General features: G+C 37.7%; 1 protein-coding gene across 1 annotated transcript in view; it reads left to right on the forward strand.

Moving 5' to 3' along the window:
* hs3st4 (heparan sulfate (glucosamine) 3-O-sulfotransferase 4) overlaps positions 1 to 21,311 on the forward strand; it is a 114,367-nt gene extending 93,056 nt beyond the window's left edge. Inside the window, exon 2 of the mRNA XM_058378365.1 lies at positions 19,790 to 21,311. Coding sequence (XP_058234348.1) covers positions 19,790 to 20,444 — 655 coding nt within the window. The 3' untranslated portion in view covers positions 20,445 to 21,311. The remainder of the gene's footprint in view (positions 1 to 19,789) is intronic.
* The last annotated feature ends 804 nt before the right edge of the window (positions 21,312 to 22,115 follow it).

Consider the following 22,115-nt stretch of genomic DNA (forward strand, 5'->3'; position numbering starts at 1 on the left):
ATGAATTTCATCCTCTGATTCAGCTGTTCGGGTTAATTTCACGGTGGCACTTTAGAAAATTCCCAGATAAAAACAGAAAAATGGTGTCGCTAAAGTTTCTTCAAGTGGGTCATGATGAAGTTGGGGAAGGTTTGAGTGTTAAACACCGCTAATAGAAGTGCAGTGAGAACCATGCGAGAAAGCATACACTGCACTTCTAATGACACTGAATCAGCATTTTATAAATAGTGTAAAAAAAACTTTTTAAAATTCTGTTTATAAATAAGAGGAAGGATATTGTTGGAAAGCTTAAATAATAATAATAAGAAGAAGAAGAAGAAGAAGAAGAAGAAGAAGAAGAAGAAGAAGAGGAAGAAGAAGAAACAAAACCTTTAAAAAAATAAAAATAATTAAAAAAGAATAATAAAACAGTCATTAAAAATACAATAATAATAATAATAATAATAATAATAATAATAATAATAATAATAATAATAATTTTTGTCAGTGTAGAATACTAATAGTTCAGTATTTCTCTCCTTTATTAATGATTGTATGTAATATGTAAAGATAAAAATACACATGCTTGCAAATAATGGGCCTCACTGATCAAACTGGACATGAAGAAATTTATTTGTAAATCGTTTACACAAGCATTTACACGAGAAATCCTGTCATCATGAAAATCCTAAAAAAAAAAAAAAAAGTTTATGTCCTTTTCCTGCTTTTGAAGCAGTGTAAATGTACAAACCTTCAGACTTGCTAATAAAACCACGAGTCCACTGAACTTCAGATCATAAACCTGAACAGAATACTGCACCTTTATGTATTTCTATTTGGAATAATACTCCAGAGTTTTAATGTAATTACATTTACAGCGTTTACATAGAAGAGCTTTAGAGTCTCCATCAAAAGCACATCCTCATGCTAGTGCACTACATCGGGGTGAAGAATAGCAGTGAGAATATTTATTTTATTAGCAATAATTTACAAATGTGAAGAATAAAAGAAGTTTTTACAACTGGTTGTTCAATGAATGAGAAAATAATAAAAAAAAAGGATAAAACACTTTGGTTGTTAACGGAAAATGATCAGTGATGTGATGAGTGATAATGAGGTTTTATGGTTGTACTTTTTTAATGAAGTTAGATTTAATATTAATCTAAAGCTGTTGTTGTTGTTACTATAGAAACAGATTCGAGCGAGAGCAGACTTGTCTATCCATCGACCAATCAGAATCGAGAGTTCAGCAGCACTGTGGTATAAATGTTAATAAATAATAATAATAAATATCAGTCATTAAGACCCCCTGAACAGTTTGATTGAATTATCACATCAGAGTTCTCCTGGAAAACTGAACTAACAGAAAAAAAAACAACTTTTACTGAAAGCAAATCCAAATAAACGGAGAAACGCTTTGCTTCTCCCGATCCTTCCTGGTCCTCTTTGTGCTGTGTGCTGTACGAGGCGATAAAGGAAAAGTTTTCCATCCTTCGCTCTAGATACCGAAATCTGTGTTTTATTTTTTTAAAGGCTGGATGTGAAGCTGGAGATTGAAGGACAGAATATTCCATCAGTTCCTTCAGACACGTCTTGTGCATTTGTAGTGTGTGTGTGTGATGCTGGAGTTCTCTCTCAGTCGCTATACTTTTATAGCTCATCTCCGTTTTTGATGACAAATTTGATTTTTACTGCACTTTTTTATGCCACACTAAATCAATGCAGGGAATTAATCCAGCTTTGTAAAACTTCCTGCTGGAGAAAATTGTATTGACGCTTTAGTAAATTAAGCGTACACTGTTTAGGGTGTTTGTTCCTGTTTCTCAGCCTTGATAGAAAACTTTTTTGAGCTTTTGCGTAAAGATTTTTTTCATGAATTAGAAATAGGCTTAAATGTAAGAAAGCGGTTTGTTTTGTTATAGTCACAGACTGTAACGTCTGGGACCCCCGCCCTATGCGGGGCTCGACCCCAGACGCCCGTGGTGTGTGTGCGCACGCCAGCACGCGGTGTAATGAGACCCATGCGCAGGATTCAGCGAAGCACTGCTTTTATTACATTTAAGACGCGACATAGGGAAACAAACGTAACAAAACATGGTGTGGTTAACTAAACTAAACTAAACTAAACAAAACCTAGACCTTAGCTTGGACATGGAACCTAGCAAACAAAACCCCAACAGAAACCACGGTACAGATAACAATCATGGACAAGGACACAAACACAAGGATCCCTATTTATAGGGGTAGACATTAGGGCTAATGGGATACAGGTGACACAATCAGGATAGGAACAATAGGAAGGGCGTAACAAAAGACACACAAAGAAGCAGGCTTCCAAGGTTCACCTGCCAGTGCCCTCTCTGGGCCTGGCAGGGAACTGTCCAGCTGTTCCTGACAGACTTTAGTATGAATGAATCGTTAATTTGACTCTGAACCAACGAGTCATCTCAGAGAGCGATTCGTTAAGTTCGTATTGACTGCGCATGTGTAAAATCCTATAGGTTCTGTGCAGGGAAACTTGATTAGTTCATCTCACAAGTTGTTCCTTCATCATGTGACAGCCTCATAGGCCTCAGCTATGCAGTTGGTGGTGGAAAAAGAAATGATTTCTTTGGGTCCGAGTCGTTCGTTCGTTCAAGTGACCACTTCCTGGATTGGTATTTTACAGTCGATAGAGATAGATAGATAGATAGATAGATAGATAGATAGATAGATAGATAGATAGATAGATAGATAGATAGATAGATAGATAGATAGATAGATAGATAGATAGATAGATAGATAGATAGATAGATAGATAGATAGATAGATAGATTTTATTTGACATTTTTTGTTATATTTTGTACCCTTAAATTCTAATATAATACTAATGTAATATTGTATAATATTTAGGAATTATCATAAAATTATCAGACATGTGCTGTCAGTCTCGTTTTGGTCTTGGTTGATTTATAGTTTTGTCTTATTCTAAATGTGATCAGCGTTTGCGTAAGTAGATGTCTCGAGGTAATTGGCTATTAACACATAACATTGTGTTTATATATTCAGTTTGATATATCAGACTTAAAGTTAAAACCAGAACGTTCTTGTTAGCATGACGTGTGTGTGTGTGGAGGTTTCTTCCTCACGTCGTCTCCTTGTTTTGCTTATTTAAGGAAAAAAATAAATGTAAAAAATGTATTCATTTCTGTAAAGCTGCTTTGTGACATAAATTATTATTCATTTATGTGCCAACATAAATTGTGGTTTAAATACCGCAAATAAAATGGAATAGAATTGAAGAATTGATTGAAGAAGTCTGTAAATCCACCGTTTTATTTGTTTTGTTGCTTTGATTTTTTTCCCCTCTTTCTGTTTTAAGACATGTCTTTGGCAGATCTCATTATGCAAAGTTAATCTGGATATCTTTAAACCATTATGTGTTTTTTTTATTATTTTGTGCCAGGTGTTTATGGCAGATTGGCACGCCGTAGCCGAGCACCTCTTCTCCGGAGATTAAAGATGTGTAGAGTGATTTACTGGCTGTGCTTAAACAAGCTGCTCATTGGCCCAAGGCCATCTGAGGGCTGTTTGGAGATCCATCCAGTATTACGCTGTATATCTAGATCCATCTCCTCACCGTGAGCCAGTGAACTGTTCAATGACTTGGGACAGCCATTTCACAGTCGGCATGCTCCGTGTCTCTCTCTCTAAAGATAAAGAATGATACTTTTTTTTTTCTCTTTTCATTTTATTGAGCTGGCACGACATGGTGCTAGGGAAGATATAATGCTGAAGTTTGACAAGAAAGCACCCAGAGGTAGGAGTGTAGCAACATTCTCCGGATGTATGTACTCCTCAAATTGGAGCTGCAGGTTTGTTTTCTTCTTCAGCTCTAAATCACAGGATGGAATATGAACTTTTTTTTTTTTTTTTGTTGGACTGGTGTTGAAGATGGTGCTGATTGTTCTATCACATCTGCCATTTAGAATTTGGACTGTAACGTAATCCGCGCAAATCGGTTCTCCAGGCAGGAAACAACATGCACCTGATCTCTACTTAGTGCAAAATTTGGGGGACGTCCATGCCGCAGTTTGCTGCTTAAACTCAGTTCTTGTGAAATATCTAAGGGAGCGTGGAGTAATTAGCGGTTCAAGTCTCAGGCGTTAACATCTTTATCTTTCTCAGCTCTTTAGAGCAGTCAGACAAGCTCACTATGAAACAGGAACCGTTTGCATGTCCAATCCAGTCCAGACCCCTGAGCCAGGACCTGCTGCTGGAGTAAAAACACTCTGGAGTAAAAGCTGCCAGGACAGATGACCGCTCGATATTCACTTTCCCTCTCCACTTCTTTGAATTACACCATCAGGGATGGAGTTAATCTTCTGGCTGCTAATAAACAGCAACTTCATCAGGTCTTGCTGCGAGTCTTAAATGCTTATTCAGTGGCTCGCGGGCTCGCTTGCGGCTCTCGCCGGCTTTCTGCTCCAGTGCTCGAGAGGTACTGAAGCTACTAAACTACTCTTTTTTCTTGTTAGAACTTTTCAGTATAAAGCTCGGATTATTGATTGTTTTTTTCTTTCTAACACGTGTTATTGAGTCACATGACACCACAACACTGTTTTGTTAGGAATAGAAAGGAAATGAGAAAGAGGAGTGGACAGTCACCTTCTCACTGACGGATAATGGGTGGGGTTCAGGTTTGTCACAGCATGTTTTGATTCTTGACTCAACCCTCCCATTTTATTCAGGATTGGGACCGGGTCTGAGAGTTAAACCCTTGGTGACTCGGTTGCTTCCCTGCCTGTGAATTAATCCCAGGCCGAGACGGTGAGCATGTGGGATCCTTAGCCTCTGGACCACCAGGGAACTGGATACTTTAATGCAAACTCCACACACACAGTGAGCGGGAGCGAGACTTGAACCCAGGACACTTTATTTATTCATTTTTTTTTAAATATATCAACAGCATGCTCCAGGTCTCACTTCTCTTTTCCTTAATGCAGCGTTATTGTTTATCGCCTGTCAATCAACAGCATCACTCAGGTCTATGTGTAATATATTCAGTATGTTATACAGTATGAATGGCTTCGTTTGTACAGATATTACTGGAGATTTCACCTTTATAGCGAGACGTGTGTTCACACACACACTGATTTTATCTCTGCAAGTCTCTATGAAGTCGTCAGTAGGCGACCGTATCCTACTACTGGTTGCCACGGTAACGGCAAATGACAAATTAAACCAGTGGCTTGAAATGATCACAAGCGCTTGGGTTAAAGGCTGAGTTTTTTTTTTTTTTTTTTTTAATTATTATTTTAATTAAACCTGGATGCAGGTTGCCTCCCAAATCAACAGTGTCCTTTGTGGAAGGAAGTTGACTTCAAATAAACCGGCGTGACTCGATAGGAAGACTTCGATTGAAGCTACGGACTTCAAACCCCTGAGCTGGGAAATGCTAAACTAACCAGGAGCGGTTTTATCAGGATCCACTGTAGCTGGCACTAGTTATTTTACTCAATGGTGTTTTGATGGCTTTGCTGTAATATGCGAGGGACAAACATCTAGTGGGGATGAACATGTGCCAAGATTATAAAGCTGGCTGTTGGGGGCTTTTGAACACTGTTGCTTGGCAGTGCTGCCGAAAAACTAATCACATTTCTCTCCATGCAACTCATAAATGACATTATCGAATCCAGACTAGCGTTTAGACGCCATATAAGACTCTTATTTTATTATAATTTTATATATATCCTGCAATGAACTGTAGGGACAGTTAATAGAATGCGCTATGCCATGAAGGTGTTGATCACACGTGCAGATTGTACGTAGTTTCTCCATAATACGTTTCACGCAGCGCTTCATCTGTGCCAGCAAATGCACCATTTGGATTAGCGGAGGTTTCAGTATTAGGTCGGCTTAGACTTTAATGGAGCAGCTTAGGCCCCTTGGTACATGATTATAACGTTCTTCCCGGTCTATTTCCATCAGGGCAGATGTTCTGAAATGAACAAAACCACATGGCCGCATCTCAGCGGTGACTAACGCTGCAATAATCGAGCTTTTAGTGACCTGCGTAATAGTTGTTTTGGAAAATCAAAAATGACACAGTGAAGAGGTGCTGCGTAAGTCCCATCCCAACAAATAAAGAAATAAATCAAATTCTCACCAAGAAGAAAACCACAGGTTATTGTTCTGATGAAAGGCTATCACTTTACTGTCTCAGAAACATGCCACACTTTCCTTCACTCTCTCCCTCTCTCTCTCTCTATCTCTTTCTGTCTGCTCTCTCTCTTTCTGTCTGCTTTTTCTCTCTCTGTCTGCACTCCATCTCTCTGCTCTCTCTCTCTTTCTCTCTCTCTTTCTGTCTGCACTCCATCTCTCTCTTCTCTCTCTCTCTTCCTCTCTCTCTCTCTCTCTCTCTCTCTCTCTTCTCTCTCTCTCTCTTCCTCTCTCTCTCTCTCTCTCTCTTTCTCTCACTCTCTCTCTGTCTGCTCTCTCTCTTTCTGTCTGCTCTTTCCCTCTCTGTCTGCACTCCATCTCTCTCTGCTCTCTCTCTCTTCCTCTCTCTCTCTGCACTCTCTCTCACTGTCTCTCTCATAGAGGTCTTCACTTCACTATCAGTTGGATGGAGAACACTGCACAACACCGTATGAGAGCATATAGATGTCAGTGTGTGTGAGTGTGTGAGTGTGTGAGTGTGTGAGTGTGTGTGTGTGTGTGTGTGTGATGAGTGTGTGAGTGTGTGTGTGTGTAAGACACTGACCAGGTCACACAAAAGATGTACAGAGACACTCTTTAATTTCAGATCTCCCCGAGTCCTGAGCGCTGACTCTGTGTCTCATGCCTAAATGTTGTTAAAACATATCAGAGTTCAGCACATTGAGTAGGAGGGACTGGTGTGTTTTGCTTGATGGATTAGTTGGTAAGCATTTTTCATCTTCATTGACATTCTCATTATTAGTGTTTGCATATTCAATTAATCATCTATAATTATGGGGAAAATTATTCACCTGTTTATACTGACTTTCCATATCCGGTTGTTTGATGAATAACTGAAAAACTTCACACAGAGACTACAGTATATATATTTAGATTATATATACTATATGGGCAAAAGTTTGTGCACCCCCTGACCATCACACCCAAATGTGCCATGCTGTTGATCATCTGAGGTATTACTGTTAGAAAAATCTCATTTTTCAAAATCATTTTTTTGTTGTAAGAGTGGGGAGATCTGGGGTTCAGTCGGTGTTCCAGTTCATCCCAGTGGGGTTGAGTCAGAGTCAGGGCTCAGTGCAGGACACTCCAGTTCTTACACTCCAACCTTAACCTTAAGTCTTCATGGAGCTCTGTGCTTTGTGTACAGGGGCATTGTCATGCTGGAACAGGGGCCAAGTTCCAGTATAATTGTGTGTTTCCATCTTTGTATGTGATGGTCAGGTGTCTGGGAACTTGTGACCATTCAGTGAGTCTGTATAATTTACATTTACAGCATTTGACAGACGCCCTAATATGAAGCGACTTACATTTATCTTATTTTTGATACATCTGAGGGTTAAGGCCCTTGCTCAGAGGTCCAGCAGTGGTAGATCAATGGATCTGGGATTCAAACCTTCCAATCATTAGTCCAAAACATTAACCACTGAGCTTCCAATTCCCCAAGTAGGAATGTGGTAAGAGTTACTGAGAAAGGTACTAAAGATGCTGATTCAACACACAGTATAACTACACTTCCAAAAATAGCGTCTTATCACGTAAAAATGCCTTAAATATTGTCCCATTCATCTAGTATTCCCTACTGTAAGATTACAAATAAATAATAAATATAGGATTATTAAACCAATTTCTATTTCACACTGCAAATCGTCTTTAATTCGGCTTCCTTTTTAGAAATAGAATAAATGTTTAAAGTTGGCAAAATGATCTGCTAATAGAATAAACGTGAAACGAGTAAAAATATCAGAAAATATTAGATCGATTTGATTATCAGGCAGTAAAATGTAAAATTTCACCACCCACAAACTGAAAATGTTTCACTGAATTTCTATTCTATTTCTCTTTGTGATAATAAAGTTCAGTTGAATTTAATCAGCCACACTTCCCTTTTCTCCACCTCTTTTTAACACATCCAGTGAATACATGCTAAATAAATATCTGCATTTTCTCTGAGATGATTTTTAAAATTCACTCCAGCTTTTTTTTTTGCTCTGTTGCTCAGGCTTGACTGTACTCACAAGTCTAACACTTAAACAGCTGCTGTCACACTCACTTGGGAGCAGGTATACAGTATAAAGCTGTTTGTGTCCACTTTCAGGTGCACTTCATCTGTATTCCACACATACAGTACCATCGGCCATGCTGTGTACGAACCTGACGTTGTACAAGCCTGCTGTTTCTGTGCTGTCTGCCCCTCATACATAGGCATTTAATATAGGAGGAAACAAAAAGTGGAAGGGAAAAAATGGGATGCGTGGCTGATTAAAACCACAGGCAGTTTAACGAAGCTTTATTTGTGTTGCGCTTTTAACGATATTATCACAAAGCAGCTTTAGAGAAATATATAAATTCAGGATGTAAAAGATGTAAAATGAAATTTTACATTTCTGAATTTTATTCTATTTCTGAAAATGAAAATTCACAGCTTGAAAAAAAAATAGATAAAATAATCGCATATTTATTATTTATTGTAATCTTACAGTATGAAATGCGAGATAAATGGGACAATATTTAAGACATTTCTGCTTGATAAGATTATTTTCTGAAGCGTAATTACACTGGACGCTGAATCGGCTCGGTACCTTCACATTTCTGCTCAGTTGAAGAAGTGTAATTCTGTTAAATTGCAATAAATAAATAAATAAATAAATAAATAGGAAAAATCTTAAATATAGTCAGATTTAGCTAGGGTTTAATCTATTTTAAAATAAAAATCAAATCAAATATCAGATTATCAAACCTGTTTCTAGACTTGTTTATTCATTTCATTTTAAGATTTAAATTGTATTATTCCAGAGATAAGTGCTAAAAAATTATCTGTAGAACTGTAGATTGTGACTATTACAAGCTGGAAATTAGTACAAATATTATGAAATAGATTAAATAACTATATTTTATTGTAATCTTATCATTTATCTAGCTAAATTAGACTATATTTAGATATATTTACAGTTTTATTTCTATATTTCCACTAACAAGGGAAATGTGTAGAAATGAGAAGATCTTGAGCTGAGTCGGCTTACAGAGTAATTACACTTGCGGTATATCAAGTGAAAATAAGTGAATAATAAGTGGAAATATCTTTAATATAGCCAAATGTTTGTAGTATTGTACTATGTGGTTCATAATAAATATTAGATTATTAACAACTATTTCTGCTCCCCTCCAGAAATATAATCAATCAATCGATTGATCAATCAATAAATGATCAATCGATAAATAATTTATTGGCGTGAAAGTAAGCATATCATATTAGCAAAGCATAAAAATAGAAGGAAAATAAAATAAAAATTAAAAACTTATAAAAGAAATTATAAGGTGGCAGTTTAGGACAAAAGTAGAGTAAATGGGGGTTATGTGAGAGCAACTGTTTGCACATACAAAATAAAAGAAGATAAATAAAATACACTCAGATATGTGAAATGTCTGCTGATGGGTCCAGAATTTAAGGCGTATCTTCTGCATGCAGTGCTGGTGTTCTTCTTTGGACTCTCAGAATATTTCGACAGAATTATCTTATTTGGTTTATTATTTTTATTATAAGAAGCTAAATTTTACTCTAGCTAAGATATTTTCACTTGCTAAGCTGTTGATTTTTGTAGTGTGTACGTACAGTCTCACAGTGAAGGCTAAAATTTTTTGTCTTTAAAATTGTTCACGTTTTCATCCGTACAATGGAATCTGTGAGGTAAAAAATTTCGCCGCTAACATGAGTAACTATTTTAGATTTAGAAGGCAGGAGCGTTCCTCGCACATGAGTCAGTGATAGAGTCGAGCTATTGACACGGCTCGCTCTGCTCCGAGGTGGGAGTGAAGTTGTGAGTGATTCACCGCGAGTCCACGCGAGGGAGTAATCAATGAAAAGAAAGAGGGAGAGGCAGCGACAAACAGACGTTTCTACCCCGAGTCATGTCAGGAGGGACGTCTGCCCCAGTGGCCTGACTCTTAGATGAACCCGAATTTAAAAACAGAACGAATCATGTTGATATCCCCGGCTAAAATCTGCTCTTAAACTCTTAAAGTTTTTACCATGCAAGAGGTAATAAAGTGGCACAAAAATTCAGACCACTGGTTTGCTTCCAGATGGAGAATCATGTCGAGCCATAAAAACCAAAAAACAATAAAATAATAAAGTTTCGCATGTAAGATAACATTGTTAATCCATCACCAGGAAAGAAAATGCATCACTATTATATTTAAAATGCTATATATGAATTATTGTTTATATATTTTTTTGCATGATATGGCCTGACAGCCACAATTGCAAATAATAAAACACATTTAGGCACAGGCTCCCCGTGACCCGAGGATAGATCAGATAAGTGGTACAGACTATGAAATGAAATGAAATGAAAATGAAATATATATATATATATATATATATATATATATATATATATATATATATATATATATATATATATATATATATATATATTAAATAAAATTTAAAATAATTATAAATAATAAAACCTGAAGCAAGAAGTTCAGCAGCAACATAATGGGCTGGAGGAAGTGGCAGTGTTTTAACTACTCTCTCTCTCTGTCTCTCTCTCTCTCTCTCGCTCTCGCTCTTAAATAAAATCCTTAAATTTTAGGTAGCCACAAGACGACATACAATCACAGATAGTGTCTTAGACTTAGATGACCTTTACATCAATCAACGTTAGTCTGTGGAAACCTTTTAGGTTTAAAATAACTACAACACTGAAACCTGAACCTGAGCGAATCAGTGACTAAATGATTCGAATCGTTTAAATGTACGAAAGATTCGAATCACTAAAAAGGGTCGTTTTCTTCAACATGTAGCAATGTTAAAACACTCGTCTTTCAGCGAATCTTCTATACTCTAGCAGCCTAGTGCACAGGGACAGAGACGCACCTTCATTACAGATATTGTCACGTGTGATTGTTAAACGAACAGATTTAAACGAATCCTCGGCGGCCCCGAATGCTAGTTTGTGCCAGGCTATTATAAGAAAGAGCCTCGGAAGAACGTTGTCCTGTGATGCTGACTTCAGCAAGTCTCAGGGCCAAGAGACGAGGATGTGGGTCTGAAAGCGTTGTGGGGCTTCTGAGGATCACAAATCATCAGCCAGCACTGGAAAAGTGTCAGTATTGTATCATTCTGTGGTAACTGAGCACTTTAGGGACAACTTGGTTGCAGTTGTTACATGTCATCAGCTGGAATTTTGTGTGTTTTTACGGTGCTCATTCGGTATACGTGCCCACTTGATTGAAAGCCGTAATTGGTTGATACACCATAAATAGTATGCTGTTGTGTATAAATATATATATTTGCGCTATAGATCTGTTTCATGCTTCGTGCACCGGTGTCTGAGCGTGGACATCTCGTTTGATGTCAGTTACAGTTACAGCGTTTTTATAGCCATGCATGCCATATGCTCTCTGATTGAGCAGGATTTAGCGCCTGTGCCTACACGCTTCGCTCTGCGCTAATGGACGCCCTTCATCGCTGTTACTCACACCGAGGCCTGCATAAAGAAGCTGGAGAGTTAATGTGCGTGGCTACCAGTCAACCCTCCCCGAGCAGCAGGATGAGCACTCATCCGTGTTTGTATTTTTTTTTTTTTTCCTCTCACGCTATAAAACCACATCACATCACATCCAATATGTCAAATTAATCGGTTCTGCTTAAGCGAAGCAGGTGTGCTCGATTTTCTGGAGATAAATCCTATAGCCTTAGCCTCAGATGTACCCAGGTGTGACTGCCAATTACAGTTTGTTTTTGTTTTTGTGGTTTTTTTTTTTTCTTTCAGTGGTGATAAATTTTCAGCGGTGACACTGGGAAAAAAAATAAAATAAATAAAATAAAACCCCGATCGGTTCGTCGCTGTACTCTGCAGTCGCACACCGCACATCTACTTGTGTTTGTAATCACAGACTATCAAGAGCCGTTGTGAGCAAATTGTATGTGTGTAGCCTCAAGCACTCTCAGCAGCTCATCCAGGGGGATGTAAACAACATGAGGGTGAAACACTGCAAAGTAAATGTATAAATATTCAAATGAGTGGGTGTTTTGCTGTTGTCCGGTTTGCACAAGCGATAAAACAAGCCTTCTTGTTTTTCTCTGTTTCACAGCCGTCGTAGCCAGAGGTGTATCACGGCGCCTGTGTCATCTGCGTTTCTTTTTCAATGTGCTGGAAAGAAAAACAAGCTAATTTACAAGGTTATATAGAAGGTGGTTTCACAGAGCAATAATCAGGTTTATGGTGATCTTCCAAAGATCCATAAAGTTTCTCCCCCTCACTTTCATTTCATCATCTTCCACATCCAAGAGGCAAATAAATATTTAATTTGAGCGTTGCAGCCTGATGGTGGTGTTAGAAAAAGTGTCAGGCTGCCTCACTGTTGGAAGTTGAACGGTCTTCTGGGGGATGGCGGGAGAGGAGCAGAGAAAAGAGGGTTTGATCAGGACCAGCTGTCACTTCCTTTTCTTAAGCATCCTACTGAAGCAAGCAGTTCAGCAGCAACATAATGGGCTTACTAGATGCTAGAGGAAGTGACGGCGTTTTTACTTCTCTCTCTCTCTCTCTCTCTCTCTCTCTCTCTCTCTCTCTCTCTCTCTTTCTTTCTCTCTCTCTCTATCTCAATACTACTCTCTCCCTCTCTCTCTCTCTCTCTCTCTTTCTTTCTTTCTTTCTTTCTCTCTCTCTATCTCAATACTTCTCTCTCTCTCTTTATTTTTCTCTAATATTCTCTCTCTGTGTCTGCGTACAATTCTCTCTCTATTACTACTACTACTCTTTCTTGTTACTACTCTCTTTCTTTATTCTATTCTCTCTCTTTTTCTCTAGTATTCTCTCTCTCTCTCTCCCTCTCTCTCTCCCTCTCTAATTACATTTTATTCAATTTAATTATATTAAATTCATCACGCTTTACTGGCATAATCACACACATGCACAGTTTTTCCACAGCATGAAGACAAAGAGAACTTATTACTTAATTCAATACACTTATTAACAAACATCTTACTGATAACACTGACTCGCTGAGTGTCCATAGAAACACAGAGATGACAGAGTAGAAATTAATCATGAATCTAGAAGTCTTAAGGAATTTATATTCACTGATCAGGTATAACATTGTGAGCAGTCCAGGTGAAGTGAATAAGACTGATGATCTCCTCATCATGGCACCTGTTAATGGGTGGGATATATTAGGCAGCGAGTGAACATTTTGTCCTCAAAGTTGATGTTAGAAGCAGGAAAAATGGACAAGCGTAAGGATTTGATCGAGTTTGACGAAGGGCCAAATTGTGATGGCTAGACCACTGGATCAGAGCATCTCCAAAACTGCAGCTCTTGTGGGGTGTTCCTGGTCTGCAGTGGTCAGTATCTATCAAAAGTGGTCCAAGGAAGGAACAGTGGTGAACCGGTGACAGGGTCATGGGCGGCCAAGGCTCACTGATGCATGTGGAGAGTGAAGGCTGGCCCGTGTGATCCGATCCAACAGACGAGCTACTGTTGATGAAATTGCTGAAGAAGTTAATGCAGGTTCTGAGAGAAAGGCATCAGAATACACAGTGCAGGACAGTTTGTTGTGTATGGGGCTACATAGCTGCAGACCAGTCAGGGTGCAGGCATGTGAGCATCAGAACTGGACCACGGAGCAATGGAAGATGGAGGCCTGGTCTGATGAATCACATTTTCTTTTACCACAGGTGGATGGCCGGGTGTGTAGGCATCAGTATGGGAAGAAGGCAAGCCAGCAGAGGCAGTGTAATGTTTTGAGCAATGTTCTGCCGGGAAACCTTGGGTTCTGCCATCCATGTGGATGTTACTTTGACATGTACCGCCTACCTAAGCATTGTTGCAGACCATGTACATGGAAATGGTATTCCCTGATGGCTGTGGCCTCTTTCAGCAGGATAATGCGGAAAGAAAAATTAATTCTTAATCCAATCGAGCATTGGGGATTTGCTGGACAAACAAATCCGATCCATGGAGGCCCCACCTCACAACTTACGGGATTTAAAGGGTCTGCTGCTAACATCTTGGTGCCAGATACGATAGCACACCTTTAGGGATCTAGTGAAGTCCATGCCTTCACAGGTCAGGGCTGTTTTGGCAGCAGAAGGGGGACCAACACAATATTAGGCAATTGGTCATAATGTTATAACTGATGGGAGTATATATACATATCGATCGATAGATAGATAGATAGATAGATAGATAGATAGATAGATAGATAGATAGATAGATAGATAGATAGATAGATAGATCTGTATTTTCTCTGTATTTTGGTGAATCCTCCCATCCAGCAGTCAGTACTAATACTGAGCATCTCTAAACATAACAAATATAAATACTGTGAAATAATTAAAACTTTGTACATCCTTTTTTCTTCTCCATGAAGCTGCTGGATGAGCAGTGCTCTGAAAGACATCCACGCTGATCCAGCAGCACTGATAACACATGAATTTGTGATATGGAACAGTGTGGTTTTTATGAAGCTTTAAAAAAGCTCACTATATTCACTGGTTAATAAAAAGTCTCTTGTCTTTTTCTATGCTTCGGCTTGGAAATTGCAGTTTAATTGCCGTGTCTGTACAGCAAATGACTCTCTGCTCGGTGTGTTTAGCCGTGTGTTCGGCGGATACATCTAAAGGTAGATGTTTTGCCAGATTTCAATAACCGACTCTTGATAGTAAGCAGTGAAGGGGTTTATTTCGAGAAACGAGTAAACCCGAGTAAAGTGATTCTGCAGATCTTTGCTCGTTTCCGTTCGTCGCTCGCAGTGAGTGGCCATTAAATTGCTTTTAACTCCAAAGCACTAAGAGCAAAGCCATTTCCAAATGTCTTCCTAAAGCACATGCTGATTATTACAATTCTTTCGCGTAGCCGTGCTACTAGCTTTATAGCAATATAGCGAGTACGTCTAAAACTTTCTCAGGAACTCGCTAATTTAGGTTTTTACTGGCTCTGAAATATGACTTTTAGGTGACAATTGCTCTTTGTGCTTGTGTTTGTTATTAGGGCTATAAATAAGTGTTGTATAACACAGTGGGCCATGTGAAACACAATCGTTTATTGTGCTTAAGTGTCATATCCAGGTGTTACACAAGCATGGTGAGGTCTATAGAACAAAAGGCCACAGGATGTTATGCGATTTGTCTGAGTAGGTAAACAGCAGATGGTGAGAAGTGCCTTTTGCAGTGCCGCATGCTTTATTTATCTGCCCACCTGAACGACCCATGCCTGGGTGCTTTTACGTTTCAGGGTTCTTTCTGTTCCGGCTGAGTGCATGGCCGGGAGAGGCGTAGGTAAATCAGCTTGTTTATCAGCATTGTGTTTGCCGCTCCACCTCCTCGTCCCGCTTGACATTTCCAATGTACATCATCCATGACTGATTCTCTCCCAATCCAAATGAGTTCGACCTCGATCGCAAATGAAGGTATCGGGCCTGCGTAATCTCCATATTTCCACAATTACATGTATAATGAGTTGCGCCGAGGCTTGATGAGGACAAAAGGCTGGTAATGGGCCCGTCTTAAATGAAAAGGGTTACCTTGAGCGGAAGTCACATGTCCTGCCTGCCTCACCATCCGCAGAAGCATGACCGCAATATTAAGACAACTTGGCCCTGTGTTGAAGGTGGGCGTGGCCTTATAAGCCATTTATACTATGCTGTAAAAAAACAAAACCTAACGAAAAAACTTTTTTAATGTTAATTGTAATCTAATTTTAACATTTATTTATTGATAAATTGTTATTAACAGTATTTAACTAGAATGTAACAGTTAAATAAAAGTCACTATTAAATTAAAAAAAAATTATTTGAGATATTCAGATGAATCTGTAAATGTATTTTAACATGTGGAAAAAATTGCAGTAATTTTATTAATATTTTCTAAAAATATAGAATATTTAGAATATTTTTCTGTATTCTAAAAATACAGAAAAATCTGTAAAAAAAAAATTACAGGTTATTTATTTATTTATTTATTTATTTTTGTTTAATTTTATTTATTTATTTTACAGTGTACAGTACAGAGGCTCCTCTACGGGGATTTGTCACACCCTTATTTTTTTCTTCCAGATTTCTCTCCATGTTGTTTCCCACACTCTCTCTCACGCCAATACGTAAGAGTGCCATACAGCTCCAGCTACCGATTTTGTACGACTTTAAACACTCAGCTCCTCAAGACCTTGAAACCGTGAAAGGAGAGGAGAGAAAAAACTGTAGCTGTTCATAAGCATGCTGAGGAAGACGGGGTTACTGATGGTGCATAATGAAAACTAATACTGCTCCTAGGTGCCATGCAAGCCAGAGATATGTTTTATATCCCATTAGATCCCAAATGGCCATAGCTCAATACCATGTACAGGCAGAAATAATCCACTGGGAAATAAGCCACCAAGAGCGCAACACTGGAGCAGAAATGAAATTACAAACCCACTTGTAAGTGAGTGTCTGTATGTGCTTAGAGGCCAGGAGGGTTCCATGTGTGTGTGTGTGTGTGTGTGTGTGTGTGTGTGATGACCAATTTTTACCGTGTTTTAAGGCATGTTTTTATTGACTGCAATTTCAGACAATGACAATAATTTTCTACTATACATATTTCATTCTTATTCCAATAGCAACATATTTATGAATATTTATGAATATTTATGAATATTTATGTTTGGCATTATAAAAAAAAAACAGGCAGAGGTGAAGTGTTTTCTCCATACAAACAACTGTCTAAATCAAAAATTTGTGCAACCTGTACAAGCAAGACACTGATTCTGTACCATGCATATTTCATTTTGAGTCTAATAACAAAATATTGATGAATATTTATGAATATTTATGGATGGTATTTCCATCAAGGTAGAGGTGAAGTTTTCTCCAAATATAAATCCCTTTTTATTTCAAAATTGCAGTAATAGATTATTTTTGCAGCATTTGGGGCTTTAACACAAAAACGTGTTAGATTAGACTTAAGTCGTAGCTTTTATGAAGACGTGAGAGCGTGAATGAAAACTGTAATCATGCATCATGTAAAGATCGTAATGATTATATTAGAGCACTGAAAACAAAATGTACGCAAAGTTGGTGAGTTATCACTCATAAATACACCAGTTTTACTTCAGTGGAATAAAATATTAGATGAGCCTACGTCTACGCTGGATTTTTGAACTCGTATTTTAAGCTCCGCCCACTTCCTCCATCTCATTCGCTCTGGATTGCAGTCAGAAGAAAATATTCAGTTCAGTGTCTGTTCAAATTAGTTAGCATTAGGCTAATAACATTATCAGACAAGCATTCACTTTTGATCAGTTTATTATGCTAGCTTATTTATTAATTATGTCACTGAAACATTTTGGTTTTGAACATTCACCCAAAAGAGAAAAAAAAATGGATGGTGATTTGTGAATTTTGGCTCGGTCACATTAAAAATCTAACACTTTAGAAATGATGTTAGTGGTGATGATTAAAAACTCATTAAATATGCTGGGGTTGGTTTGTTTGTTTATTTGTTTGTTTGTCTCCTTTTGGGTTTTTTTCAGTATCACTTGAAAATCTGCACAGTAAATAATACTGGTAGCCCCTCCACCTTTTTCCTTAAACAAAATCCTGATCAGAGTAAAATCTATAGCACAAGCTTAAGTAAAATGTTGGTATGGTCAAGGGTGTAGTTGTCCAGGGGTGATGGAGATGAGGTAACTGCCCCAATAACAATATTTACACCATGATCAACTGAAACATATGTAGAAGTAAATCATTTTTGTTGTTCCGAATGGATCGTGAGTTTGTCATAATAAATCAGATAAAAATACTGCCCCCCCCCTTAAATTCACAAGTTGATATCACCCAACTATCACCTCACAACACAGCGCTTGATTACTGTGTATGACTGTGAGAGTAAGAAGCGCTGATCAGCAGATTATTTTGCATAGCTGTTCAGAAAGGGAGAGCAAAATAATGAACCATGTTCTCAGAAAGAGGATAAAATATGATGGAATCTAGCTAACGATCTTGCTACGTGCTATATATCGTAGCGTGCTAATTCGTTGCAGTTTAGCTAGAACTATCAATACGGAAATTAGCAAAAAAAAAAAACAATATTGTGTTCTGTTAGTTTAATGTTATTGAATTTGAAGTTTTCGTTATTAACAACAAAAACAAAAACAACAACAACAACAGCAAGCTTGCTCACTCTGGATGTCACGTCACGCCACGTTGTCTGTTGATCTGAAGCTTTGACAGAATTGAGTGTTAGAATCTGACAGTAAATGACGTGTAAGTTGTAATGGGATACAGTGTGCATTCATTCAGACTGTTATTGTGCTCTGTGTGATTTGTTTTAATGAAACAATCAACTGATCATAAATGCTTGTAGATGATGGATAGATAATTAGATGGATGGAGGGATGGATGGATGGACGGGTAAACAGATAGAAAGAAAGGTGGATATGCAGAAGGAACTTATGTAATGGCAGTATAGATACAATTTGTTTATTTATTTATTTATTTATTTATTTTGATTTTTTTAAGATAAAATGTATAGATATAATATTTATTTATTTATTTTATTATTTTTTTTTTTTTTTAGTATTATTTGTTTTTGAAAGATAAAATGCAAAATTTTGACCAAACAAACCCAACAGATGCTCATCTACACTACAGCTGCACACGTTGTCATGTTGTGTGTTGACACACAAAAGGCTTTCATACGGCCTCATTTTTAAAAACAATCCAAGGAGGAAAACACTTCTAATTTTCTAAATGCAATCTATAAATAGCTCATAGAATCTAGATTACATTTATCTCATTTATTAGACCGCAGACTTACTTCACTGTTTTATACTCCTGAAAGTCTAGTGCCTGTGCATTGATTCATCTTTCAAGCAAGTCCTGAGGACAAAGTTGAACATAATATTTGCAGCAGTGGCAAATTGCTCCCTACTATCCCTCCCGATAAATCTCTGTAGGCCGAGACATTTCTCCTCTGCTACAAATGATCCGAGCGAACGTCGTAATTAATCACCGTCCCTCTGCGCTGGAGCGCTCTTAAGCTTAAAGGGAGGAGGACAAGGGAGACTACAGACATCACAGAGAAGACTTGGGTGTGTCCGAAATGGACGAGGTGGACTGCTGAGCTCATGGGTTCAAGGATGTAAAACCTGCAGGTGTAAAAATGAATGATGAATGAATTAATAATAAGGCGAGAAAGCATTAATGCTTTGCAGAGAACTCGGTTATTTAGCACCAAAACAGCTCTGGGTTTCATTTCATTCTTTTGATGTCATGTAATTAGCTAGAAATTTGTGCTTATATGTGTACTTGTTGTTTTTTTCCACCTGTAATCTACTTTGTACTGATTTTGTGCCTCTACTATCATTGGATGCTTTTTCCAGTAACTGGTTCACATGAACCATTATTATTATAATTATTAAATTATTTTAAAAAAATTTTATTCATTATTTTTTCAAGTGTTTTTTATATACATACACTAATATAATAATGAGTCATTTTTAACTTAATTAAAAAATAAAATTAATTTAATAATTCATTAATTTAATGTATTACTACCTTTATTATTATTATTATTGTTATTATTATTATATTTAATGTTCTCTTTTTTGTCCTGCTTGCATTTCAGGGATTTAATGCCATCAACGCTGGAGGGTCAGATCACCATGGAGAAAACACCCAGTTACTTTGTGACGAACAGTGCTCCCAAGCGCATCCACACCATGGCAAAGGACATCAAACTGATCATAGTGGTGCGCAACCCAGTGACTCGAGCCATTTCCGACTACACACAGACGCTGTCCAAACGGCCCGAGATCCCCACCTTCGAGGTCCTCGCTTTCAAGAACCGGACTCTGGGTCTAATCGACGCCTCGTGGAGCGCGCTGCGTATCGGCATCTATGCCCTACACCTAGAAAACTGGCTCCAGTACTTTCCCCTGTCGCAGATGCACTTTGTGAGCGGCGAGCGTCTCATCACGGATCCGGCCGGAGAAATGACCAAGGTGCAGGACTTCCTGGGTCTCAAGCGCATCGTCACTGATAAGCACTTCTACTTCAACAAGACCAAAGGCTTCCCCTGCTTGAAGAAGCCTGAGGACAGCAGCACCCCGCGGTGCCTTGGCAAGTCCAAGGGCAGGACACACCCCAAAATAGAGCCGGATGTCATCCGCAGACTGCACAAGTTCTACAAGCCCTTTAATAACATGTTCTACCAAATGACAGGGCAAAACTTCCAGTGGGAGATGGAAGATGGAGGTGACTCGCCCGGCCCACGGGACTGACAGACTGGCACTTCTCTGCTCCACCAGCTTAACCACCCCTCTACCATGTTAGCCCACCCCCACCCCTCCCTCATTACCCCAACCCTGAAATTCCTCATTGTCCTTAAACAGTGCTTCAGCACAACCAATCAGTAATATCTGTCTGTATTTAGAGCAAAGATTTCTGCTCTTTAATCCATTTCCCCCAACAAGCCAATGATCTTCACAGTGGCGATTTGTTGTATATATATCATACAGTACATAAATATATTTATATTTGTCAAAAGAAGATGCTTTTATTCATTTGGTTTTCGAATACGACGTTGCTCTAAAATCATGTCTATAATGATGATGCATGCAATGAGTTAAGTGTCCTTACCCCCTCAGCCATAGATTATTCACTCAGTTTTTATTTCTTTGTTTGTTTCTTTAGATCAACTCACATATATTACATTATATACCTGCTGAAGGGTGTCTCTAGCAAATCATTTTGTTCTTGACATTAGGCTTAATCAAAGAATTTTTAAAATTTATTTACAGATTTTGGGTGAGTAGATTCAGCCTTAGTCCACGAAACTTCACAAGCCCCTGTATTTCTACACTAAATATTCAGCATCAACTTCAAATCAAAGAAAGAAACATCAACACACTTAAATTTTGTGTTTTCTTTAATTGGATGTTGAGGAGTTTACCCAAAGTGTCCTCACTCCCAATGTAAACACACTGAAACATGGGCAGAAGCCTGTCAGGTCTCTGTACAAAGAGCTCTGAAACATCAAACTCTAACACACAAACACTGGCTTTGAGGATGAACCTCGTGCATCACAGGTCTGCGGCACAGTGAATGAATGAACACTGTCCATAATAAAGCAGGTCATTTTTAGTTCAGCTTTCTGGAAGTTTCTGGAAGTCTCTTTATCGTTAACATTATACTTTCTCAATACACTTTCACAGGTTTCTTTAGAAATTCGACAAAAAACAGTCTAATTTATGGCAAAATTAAATTTTAGAACCTTCCTACATTCGATTCAATTTTATTTTTTATCATTTTATTTGACTAGTGCTTTTAACAATGGACAATTGTCACACAGGTGCTTCACAGAAATATAAAAATTATAAATAGAAATTATAAAAAAAATTAAATGTATATTTATCCCTAATGAGGATGATGGTAGTGGAGAAAATGTCCTTGAGACAATACTGTGGTCCAAAAGTCTGAGACTTTTAAAATTCTAGTTACATTTTTTTTTTATTCTACTTGAATTTTATATTATTTAAAGCTAGATATAAGGTTTTAAAAAGAAATAAATGAAACAAATAAAAAGGAAATAATCATAAATATTTAATATTCAAAATGGTGCACAATTAGTTCGATAGAAAATTTGTGACCTTACAACATTTGCAACTTTTCCACAGAAGATTTAAGATTCCTTGAGATTAATCACTTTTACTGAAGATCTCCTGCGGATTTAATCAAACATCAAACACAAAAAAGACACTTACCAAATACTGACATTCTCAAATTAATGTAAATATAAAATCTAAAAATGTTTCTTTTCACTCAGGTTATTACAGATAATATTATTAGCAATTAATTATTAATTATTAATCATATTAAAATTTAAAAAAAGCATTTTCTTTCACAGTCTCAGACATTTCGCCCTATTTTCTCAGACATTAATGAATGAATGA

The sequence above is a fragment of the Hemibagrus wyckioides genome, linkage group LG24, assembly GCF_019097595.1.
Source record: "Hemibagrus wyckioides isolate EC202008001 linkage group LG24, SWU_Hwy_1.0, whole genome shotgun sequence".
Classification (NCBI taxonomy): domain Eukaryota; kingdom Metazoa; phylum Chordata; class Actinopteri; order Siluriformes; family Bagridae; genus Hemibagrus; species Hemibagrus wyckioides.